The sequence below is a fragment of the Halyomorpha halys genome, unplaced genomic scaffold, assembly GCF_000696795.3.
Source record: "Halyomorpha halys isolate HHAL.00 unplaced genomic scaffold, Hhal_1.1 Scaffold216.1, whole genome shotgun sequence".
Taxonomy (NCBI): Eukaryota; Metazoa; Arthropoda; class Insecta; order Hemiptera; family Pentatomidae; genus Halyomorpha; species Halyomorpha halys.
In genome coordinates, this window is record NW_027114440.1 from 1,336,450 (window position 1) to 1,348,060 (window position 11,611).

An 11,611-nucleotide genomic window follows, 5' to 3' on the forward strand; every position below is an offset into this window, starting at 1 on the left:
CCATTAAATCATTATATAAACGGTTTCACGACGCATTTCCAACACACACTAACCCTCTAATCCAAGGACTATCAACACTAGACTTACCAGATACGAGACGACGTTTACGAAGGAGCTGGAATAAGGACCTTAGGGATTATTCATTAGGGACCTTTTTAAATTTCAATTTTAAGGGAGAGGCATCATTGGATGACCTTAACCTTCATGCCTTCATGACATTTTTTTTTTTTTATTATAATTTTTTTCTCTCTCTCTACATCTCATTCGCTGGTTGTAAAAATACTTGTACAGTTTTGAATAAACTAAATAAAGAAAAAAAAAAATTTCTATTCTACTTTAAGGCACTAATGCCTCTTTTTGATGCTAGTAATATTAATTTAAAGGAACTAGTCATATAATAAATAAAGAATATTATTATTATTATTATATTAAAAAGAATAAATAGTTGCAATAAATGAAGACAATATTTAACCGCTATGAAATTTCTGGTAATACTTGCTCTTTCGTCCGTTTTCCAGTGGTGCACTAGTCACCAACTAAATGCCAGTTCTAATCTAAAATAGTTAATGAAGAGACAGACTGTTAATTCGGGGAGTCTCGCCAGTCTAGATCACTCTCTCACTGAACAGTTGGCACACAATTCAATGAGTAAGTCGGGTTCACGGTCAAATTAGATGGTAAAGAGGCTTATATAAAAGGTCCTGGAAACTGAAGACCGTTTTCGATTACGTCATCTAGTTAATCAATGCTTCATTGATCAAGTAATAAAGTTCATTACTTTTGATGAATGATTCTTGTATGCTGGTGCAACCAGTTAGCTGAGAATGAAGATGATAAATAAATTTAAAGGGCTTTTATTTGATTAAATATATAAAGCAGTGATGGCTAGACAAGTGACATAAATAAGTAAACCGATAAGAACCCAATTTCCCAATCGTGTTTCCAGCATTCAAACTGGAAAGTAAATATTTTTATTGGTTCGCAAATGCATATTTATTTTGAGAATGTGATATGGGGTTGGAAATTCAGAAGTAATTCCGTTATAATAGAAATGAACATTTAATTTTGTATGTACGTATACATTTTTGTATGTATTTTAGATGTATATAAATTATAAGTAAATTTAAGTTTAGCTATTAGAAACGAACGTTTACTATATACATGGTTAGGGGTGCCGTCAGAGAATAACACCTATTCGGCCAGGATTTTTAGCCTCAGTCAGGCCTAAGAAAAAAAAAAAGATAAAAACCAGTGAATAAAGGATGTATAGAAAGATTAAAGTAAATAACTGTACAGAATGAATATAGATAAAAATAAATAAATGAGAGAAGTAGGAAATAAAACGTATATGTAGGTAAATAAATATGTGAGGGAAATAACATAATGAATGAAATAAAAACAAAAGAAAAAATTAATCATTGTTACTTTTTTTAAAAACGTAACAATGAATTTTATTTTTATCCCATATTTTATGTTCTTTAATAATTCTTAACTCATTTCTTGTCACTCATTTATACGTTTAATATTTTAACATTCTTATTTTAATCTTCCATGTAACTTGTAACGTGTTTGACATCTTCTGGTAGTTTTGTCGTCTCTTTTAACGTACTTTTCAACTCAAGAATCTCGCCACTCGCGGCTCTGACCTTTACTTGCTTGTCTGTCGTCTTGCAGGCCAGGTATTTCTTAAGTTTGGTCTCTTCTTTCTTATCTTTCTGTTACTCCAGTTTCCTTCTCTACTCTCTTCATATTCTTCCTTAACCTACGTTATTAGTTTTGTTCACTATATATATATATATATATATATTAAGCATAATATTGAATATTACGATGTATGATTCATGGTAAGTGTTCTTAAGATGCTCCTACGCAGTCAGTCGGGCTGACAGAAAATGTTCAGATTGATCATATAGGAGTAATACTGATGAATTGCCGAAAAAATTTTGAAAACTCATCACTCAACATTTGTATTCCCCCTCCACTGGGCTGCGTATGCTCCTTTCATATAGTGTGTCTCTTTACTTTGAATTTACTCTTTCAGGAAATTATCAAAATAATAGGCTAACAAACTGTTTATTAGGAATCGAAAGGAACCTAGCACAAGTCCCCTACTGTTGTAAGTCTCATTTTCAAGTAAACGTCAGTCAAACCGTGCAGGAGTCCCTTCAATAAGAAACTCATAGCTTTAGAAATGGCAACAAGATCCGGAAATGTCCAGAAGGGATTAAATAGAAACGTTAAGAGTTATTAGGCAATAGTTCATTTAAATTGGTAATTTATTACGCTAGTAATTATTAAATAATATGGGTTTGTCTAATAATGAAGTACGAACTAATATTATCAGTTTTATAGTTTGTACTTGGTACAATTTCGTTGTCTTGTACAACGATTTTATCCCAGCAATATCGCTAAAAGTCCTATCCATTAGGAAAGAAAAAGCATTAGTGGTAGTACTTAGTAACTGTATAGAAGTATACAAACTACTGAGTACTACGTATTACGTATTCATAAACGATTACTACTAGCTTTCGTTATGAAACAGAGCCCTAATATGTCCACAATATGTCTCACACGATTTTCCGAACCGAAATCGGTCGAGAGTCTAATACAAATATTCTGTGAAAAATGTTTTCGCTAATTGTGGTTAAATTGTAATGTTTGTGTGCTATAAGAAAAATTAGTCCCTTGAATATTCCAGGAAATATATTTTTCGGGTTATTCCAAAAACTAATTGAAAATTGAATGTATATCCCATGGGTATCCGTGGAAACCAACCTTTAATGTATTTAAATACAGGGTATACTTTGAAAAGTTTTTACATCAGTGCTAATTATGAACCTTTTTTTTTTTTTATGGTTCCGATAACTTATAAAAAACAATACGAAATATATACTTTTTAGGTGTTTATGTAGGCATATTTTGTAAAATATATACTCACAAATAAAATTTCCTTTTTTCAAAACAGTTTTCCTTTTAGTAATTTATTTTTTATTTAACTAAACGTGGGCCATGTAAGGACTGGTCAAATGATAATAGTGAAAACTGAATTTTAAGGAAAAACTAGCATTTTGTGAATTTTTTTACTCTTTCACTCACGAAATTTCATTTTTTTTTTTTTACTTTTTAATATATTTGGTATTATTAAATCATGTTCTTTACTTTATTTTCAGTTTAGATAACTGGCCGAATCATCTTAGGAGAGAGGAAGTGCAGTACGTCGTGGAGAAAGCTTTGGGTATTTGGGCCAAATACGGGAACCTCCACTTCACTCAAGCACCGTATTCTAATGATGCGGACATCGTCTTCGGCTTCTACAGAAGACAACATGGCGATTCGTAATGAATATGTTTTTAATATGAATTAGTATGTATATTCGTGTTGAGGCCTGCCGGTATGTAGGTATGAGACGCGATAGAGAGGGGTCGTTAAGCTTAGAGAGAATTCCTAACAACCTCTCAAATAAGTATAAAAAATAAAAAAAAAAAATAAAGAGTTGATAAATTATTTATGCGAAATAATATCACATGCTGTGGTAGTGGGTAGCTTAATGGTAAGGTACAATGTTACTAACTCGAAGGATTTGGATTCAAATCCTGTTGTGGCAGATAATTATTTTCTATTTCTCTCTAGCTATGAGTCAGCACCATGTGTTCAGGAGCCCTCCGGGGTCCACCCAGCTTTACGAAGTGGGTACCATTTGTTGGGGGTAAAACATGGCGATTTAACGTGGTCTCAATCCAATTATCTCCTCCTTCAACCGTTGTTCAAGAAACAGTGCATTCTTATAACGTATTGAACCTCTGACCCGTCATGGGTTGTAGCAGTATTCATTTAAAGAATACAAAGATAATTTCATTTGCCGTTTAAATGGTTATTCCCCATCCTAAGATCTATGATTAAAAAATTAAAACATAACTTATTTCAGTAATCGCAAATTAATTAGATTTTTAAAAATGATATAAAACTATAAAATACTTTATTCATTATATCTACAAGGTTTACTGCATCTTCATAGCCCATGATTCTTATTTAGCTAATTCATTAAAATTATATTTAATTGCTTGTTAAAACTTAAACAAGAAGTCAACTTATTCTGACAATGGCGGAAGGTCAAGTTTTTCATTTTGTGGGACTGCCACGAAATGAAAAAAGTTCACTTCCGAGGATTCGAACCAGCGCCGCCCGCACGTTTGTAGGTTGCTAAGATCTGCGCCTCAACCACCTGAGCTACGGGCGGCCCCACCCCCTAGCTATGACATGGAAGAGTCATCAATTTTGATTAGTGACTAATAATTATAGTTTTCATAAAAGTAATAAAAAATTGGGGAGACTTCTTTATTGTGCCTCCGGGCTCTTGGATTATATTATTAACTTATTCTGAGAGTAGTTCTAAGTATTGATATTATTTTTTGAAATTGTATTATTAGATGAAATGTCAATTAATGAAGTCCATTAACTTAATTTATTTATTTGATCAATATTTGAAACTTAAATTACTATTTGTTATTACCTTCTTGTATCTCTCTCTTTATTTCTCAAGCCGGGATAGTGTTTATAGAAAATTTTAATATTAATACGCTGCTCACTCGATTATTTTATGATGTATGATTTTGTTCCATAGGTTATTTATAAGATGGATGCGTGACTGGATACATTAAGTAAGATGAATTTGTCCGGACATGATATACGTTCACTTATTAGATATTAATGTACAGCAATCAATAATGTTCATCAAATTTTCCTTCTTTTAAAAATTTTGAAGTATGTTTTAAATTTTAACAGTTTTATCTATTCACACTGATCGGTCAGCCGGTCACATAAATACTCCACACGGCATTCGACCTGATATAAAATCCAAAGCGAAATATCCTTATATTTGTTTTATTGAAAGGTATGCATGATTAGAATATAGTTAGAGGACCTGATAGCTGAGCGAGCTGGGGTGAGGGTCCCAGAGCGCTTGGTTCAGAAGATTCTGGGTTCGATTCCCACCTGGGCTAGTCAATATTTATTTCATGGTGCGAGAAATGAACCTTGACACTCCCATTCTGGGGTATAGGTCCTCAATAGAGGACATTAGCAAAAAAAAAAAAAAGAATTAACATATTATACACCGTTGAAAAGTGAGAATATAATTACTTAAATTCATATAAGACAAATATAAAAATTTAGATGTACTCACTGTAACAATTCCTTATATTTCATTTTCTTAAAATATGTACAAAAGGAAAACAAATATATTGGTACCTAGCTTTGATAGTGGCCCACCTGATAAAAAAAAAAAGTTGTATACGTGTTTGAATTACACCGTAAATTAGGGCTATTTATTATCTAATCTATGGAATACTTCAAGCATAAAATTAAAAAAAAAATACAATATTTGCCTCTATCAAAGCAAAGCAGCATAATAGTGATATTTGCATTTTGATCAAATATAATATTTAAAAAAAATATAAATCACAAAAATTTCAGGTTTGCATTTGACGGCCCAGGAAACGTCCTAGCACATGCATTCACACCAAGCTATAATCAAAATGGAAGGGGAATAGATGGGGACGTTCACTTTGACGCAGATGAAAATTGGATGGTGGATTCAAACCCAGGTGATTACGGTGAGTAATGATATCATTAATTATTTGCCGCTCATATTAATTTATATTAGATAGTGAGTACTATCTAGGTACTATGTGGGTTGAATGAGCTCTCAACTTAATTGCTTACATCCTAGCGTTGTAAAAAAAAATCTGGTGCAGTACGCGCATCTCATTTAATTACCAGCCTACCTTTACTCAGGATACCATATATGACCTAGGAACTTGGGTATCAAAGAAGCTCAAAATTTCCATCGAAAACTGGAATTCGAAACCTTTCAAGAAAGTAATACTTCTCCTTACTACATATTGCATGTATATTAAACATCGAAGGCCCCGGGAAGACAAAAGTTGAAAAAAAATATTTTTGATTTCTGTTGTTAATAAGATTTGTATTTATGGGTTTTCTGAGATACGAAAAAACGAATATCAACTTTTTTCCGCCTTATAATATTATATTTTGGCAAAAAATGACTTGGTCGTGTACATAGTAATGCTGTTTCAGATTTCTCAGTTTTTCTTGGTTCCTCTAAACCAGTCCGATAATAACTGTTTTATTTTTAGCTAACCATGAAATTATAAAATATTTTGTATCTATTATTTATATTATAATGAGAAATGGTTATTTATATTAAATAAATAACAATAATATTACTTTAAAGAAAGTTTTTTTTTTTAATTCGTCATTTAATTCCTGAAAAACCAATTTAATAATCTAAAAATGTAAAAAATTCTTATTCCTTATATTTTTTGTGCCATTAATTTATTGTTAATTAATTAAGATAAAAAAAAACTGCTGACGATGTTTAGTGAACATGTCAATAAATGATTTCAATTGAAAACTCGCTGAATTATCCTCTTATTTTACACTTTGACGGGCAGTACTCGAATTTATCCCATCTAAATTCTGCCTTAATTTTCAATTCAGAACAATTTCAATTTGCCACTCTTGGTGGTATATAGATGGGCTAAATATGGCAACACCCTGCAGATTGGTTAATGAAATTACAATATTCAAAGTACCCATATTTTTTAGGATCATCCGTGTACATGTCAGACCTTTTATTTTATAAATATTCCTTTATTGATTGCTTCATTGGACTAGTGAATTTCATCATTATTGAGATATTTTAGCGAGATCATGTTGCCTGGTCGAACAGGTGAATAGCTCTAAATTTGGGCCAACAAAGTCTGATGAACTTCAAAGCTAATCAATCTCTCCGACCTATACTAAATGAATAATCAATCTCAACATTCGTAAATGTACTTTAAATTTTTTTACCTTTTACACATCATATACACCTTGGCTGATTCCCAATGGTAAAAAATTAATAGGATACTATGGAATCATCTTATAGAAAAGAGTTTATTTGGAATGTCACGTTACCTGGAATCATCTTATAATTATGAAACCAACCCACAAGAAAACGCAGAAACCTCGTACAATCATTCTCATCTGTAAAAAAAAATATAAAAAAAATTGGAATCAGTTGATGAATTCATCAAAACATATTTACAAAATTTTATCACCAGTTACTTGCAGTTAAGACCTAAGCCTAAAGACTAATGCATGAAATTCTGCTATGAACTATCTTTTTATTTATTAAATTTTTTTCTTTAATTATTTTTTTTTATATAAGTCAGTTATTTATTTTTTTACTCCTACAAATATTAAGTGTTGTTTGCTAATATATTTTTTTCATTCTTCAATTACGTAGTTATTATTATACTTTCTTATATGTATAATTTCGATTTTTTTTTCTAATTTATTTCGATTATATAAAATTATTTAATAATTATATCATCGTAAATGGTTAGGGGTGGTTTTTCAGTCCCTTTTGCATCTTACTAACCGCCCATGTTATAAAATGTTAAAAGCAAGTCAAATTGCTTTTATCACAATCACTAAAGGCCCCCCTGGCCGGTCTGGTAATAAAGAAATATTTATAAAAAATATATACATATATATCTACAACACCTACCTGTTTAATGTTTATTGTTAGGTTGACAGGTGTAAATGTCCTTTCAACCATAAGCCATCCACTGGGTTTTTCCTCTGTAATGACCCTCTCTAATTGTACTTTGTGCATTTTCCAATGATTCAGCTCCAGTTATTTTAATGAGGAAATCGCATGCTTCACCTCAACCAACGTTTAAGTAGTGTAGTCCTTATAACCGCACGTCAGAACATGGTATCAATGGCGTCATTGGATATGGTCCTGTATTGCGTCCCTTGAATTCTGCTGTTTTTGGCTTGAATTTCATTTTATAATTATATTCATTATAGCAGTAAAAATTACATAAATATGTTTAAGTACATATTTCAACCTTAATTATATTGTCCAGTTAATTAATTGTAAGGAACACCAAATAATCAATTCAATGTACCCATTTTTTGGAGAAAAATAACTTGAACTTAGAATTAAATGTCGTTTCGGGCCGAAACCATTTTCAAACCCAATCTCAAAATCATTCATTAAATTACAACTTAAATTTCTTTTGTATTATTAATTATATCTAAAACATTTAAGTAATAAATTAAAATATTATTATCATCTTTATGATGACATAATATTATATTATTGATATATTAAAAAAGTTTCAAAATGATTCAAGAAATATTTGCACGGTTTTTGTATTTTTCAATTTAATTGAAAATGAGTTATGTATAGGGAAATATATTTGGATATCTCGGGAACTGTTTGAAGAAGAGATGTCAATTAGGGCTCGATTTAAAGATCGTTAAATACAACATAAATTAGTTTTTAATAAATATTTCAGTAAGAGTAGTAGTTTCTATGATAATTACTAAAATGTATGTGTTAGAAAACCTGCATTCAAGAAATCATTAAACTTAAAGAGTACTATTCGGGCTCAAGGTAAAGTTAATTAAATACACCAGGAAATAATATGTAATGATTATTCTCCTAAGTATAGTTGTTTTCAAAATATTTTCAAAAAATATTTTTGTATTCTTTTTATTGGGTTTAGAAGAACCGTATATATCGGGCATTATTAAACATAAAGAACTCTATTAGGGCTTAAATGCAATATTAAGTTGCTAATAATGTTATTTCTGCTACTTGTTATAATTTAGGAATTATTGGCAATATACCTAAAAATATATTTATCCAATACCTACAAATATATTTATGCATATAAATATATTTATTCTAAATCAATACTCCCAATTCTGTGAGTCATATTTTCAAGGTTCAATAACAAATTTTCTATTGATATAAATTAGCAATGAGCACGGAACAGAGGCTATATTGTACTCAATACGTTATCTTACATTTTATATTAATGTTACTTAAAAGTGGATAAAAGACGAGAGTTTTACAGTGCCCAGAAATCCCCAGGTGTCTTTTATTACGTAGATGAGCAGATATTGTTGGATGGTTATTTGAGATTTTTTTAGTTTGCTATACTTTCTGAAATAAATAAAAATGATCTTTTCAGGTTTATTTTTTAAAACATTTTGGTATTCATAATAGATAATAACGGACATTCAACGTTTGCTTCCTTTTTTTTTTTTTTTTTTTTTTGGAACATTTAACGTTTCGGACGAACTGCGTAGTGCATTTAGATTTTTCTAGCTTCTATAGCTCTAAAAATGGTTTGAATTGATCAGACGAAGCATAGGCTGTCATGAAAAAATCTGATTGAGCCAAGGCAAACAAATATTTTTGGAATAAAAAAAAAATATCCGTGGAAATTGTTTTAAACTATAAAATATCAGGTAAATATGTGTTCCCTAGGTGTCGATCTCATGTCTACTGCACTCCATGAACTCGGACACTCCTTGGGACTAAATCATTCTCCAGACAGGGGCTCCGTGATGTTCGCTTACTACACGGGCAGTAACCACGAACTAGGATACGATGATATACTGGCTATGCATGAACTTTACAGTAAGTATTCCTTTTTTACTAGCAGTTTTTTTTAAATAGTAAAATATATATCAATACTTTTTATTGAAATTTAAACTTGAGGTTGTGGGGTTTGAAATATCGAAATGGCGAGAGTGGTAGAACAAGTTATGCTAACCTGGACCAGGAAAAGTAGCCACTGGTTCCTCAAAGTCGTTGTTCAACATTCTTCAAATCTTGTCTTTGCCAAAATAACATTAAATTAATTCCAGACAAAGAGGAAGTATGGTTAAATTCGATTCCGATAATGTTATCGATATACTATTACACTTTTTTTGGTACTAAGTTTCAAAACTAATGATAGGTCTACAACATGCACCAATAAAAGTTTCAAATCCTGAAGCTTTATTTATTTTTTTTTGCTCATTTAAGTAAAGTGATTCCAATTTAGATATTAAACTTATTATTATATTTCATGTTTTAGTTTAGGTGTTAATTGAAGTTATATCATTAAAAACCTCAGTCATACTTTGGGACGAGAAACTTGGTGATTTAGGAGTATATAATTGTAATTTCTTTATATTTGTACTATTCTGATATATTTGTGCTAGTTTGTATTTATTCTAAAAGAAGGAAATATTAAAAAGTTGAAATAAACAATTTTTTTTTAACCATTAATAATTGAATTTTAATAAAAATACATAGAAACGTCATTTTTGAAATACGCATCACAGTTGCACAGTACTTTCAAAAAATCCACATAGTAAACTCTATAATGTTTTAATTAAAAATTACTAATGCAAATTACTTCAAAATCATAGAATTCGAGTTAAAAAGACATATTTTGACCCACACATATCATACTAAATTAAGATTTAGACTCTTTACTTTGTTTGTTACAGTTGTATAATTTGTTTTCAATAAATTATACAACTGTATATAACATACTAAATGATAACAAAACAAACAACAGATGTAATTACTTCGGAATACATCGGAAGTTACTTCATTTTATCGAAAATAATGGAATTTTTAACCAATCACGAGAACCAGAAAAGGTGCAAATTGCCATTTACCCAGATCCCAACGATTTAGTGTCCACTTCTTTTTCGTGAAGGCGTCCACTCTATTCAAAAGTTCACTATAAATACATTTCGGACACTAATACTTTTTATTTGGTTACAACTTGAAAAACCCAGCTAGATTGGTGAATTAGTTTCTTCTTCATTGACACTGAAACAACTGTAATGACGATTATTTACATAAAGTATCAGTTAATGCATTATTGTTTCTTTAAAAATCGATTTTAAAAATTAGATCTATGATATATATCATGTGTAAAGAAAAACAAAATATTTTATCCTTTATTAGAATATATCTGAAGGATTCTTTTTTTTTTTTTTTTTTCGTACCCTCCTGTAAAGATTTTAATGGGTATTTGATACGTACATATAGGAGGTATGCTATATGTATAGCTGGGTGTGAAGGATACCTTAGATTGCCTTTTGGCATTATACGGTTAGGTGAAGGGTCCAATGGAGGTTGTAAACTTGGTTGGCTTACGCTAGTGGTTTATTGGAACGGGGAGGGGCCGTTCCGCTGGTGGAATGGTGAAAATTTAGACCTCAGACTAAAAGAGTAAAGCTTTCCCTCGTCGAGGACGTCGACTAAGGGAACCATGCTCTGCCACCTCCCAGATCTTGGTCGAGAGGCGATCTCTCTAAAACGCGGGTTGCAGCAGGCCTTCAACCCATCAAAGAATTTGATGTGCCGTCGACCTATGTACTCCGGCACAGTGGGGAGTTGGAGCTCTTCACGTATAACTTATGTTTTTGGCCCTCTGGAGCGTGGTTCTCCGGATGATCTTACGGAGGACAGATCCCTGGAAGCCCTGTAGTCGAGTTATTGTAGTTCTGTACAGGTGTCTCATAAGAGAGGCGCCGTGGTGCAATGTAGGTCTGCATGATCGCTTAAGAGCTACCCACGATGACTACAGGAAATTCTGGAAGCTCACTAAGGCGGCAACCAAGAAGACCTCGGCCGTTCGACTTCATGACAGGGACCACCTCATGACCCCCACTGAGCAAGCCGAGTCACTGGCCGAGCACTACCAGCGGGATATTGAGGCGCGCACTGGGACATTGCTCT

The 11,611-nt window shown here is 31.6% G+C and overlaps 1 protein-coding gene across 1 annotated transcript in view; it reads left to right on the forward strand.

Moving 5' to 3' along the window:
• LOC106679737 (stromelysin-3) overlaps positions 1–11,611 on the forward strand; it is a 107,849-nt gene that overhangs the window by 64,477 nt on the left and 31,761 nt on the right. The window contains exons 4-6 of the mRNA XM_067051629.1: positions 3,171–3,335; positions 5,473–5,612; positions 9,353–9,505. Of these exons, the coding sequence (XP_066907730.1) occupies positions 3,171–3,335; positions 5,473–5,612; positions 9,353–9,505 (458 nt within the window). The remainder of the gene's footprint in view (positions 1–3,170; positions 3,336–5,472; positions 5,613–9,352; positions 9,506–11,611) is intronic.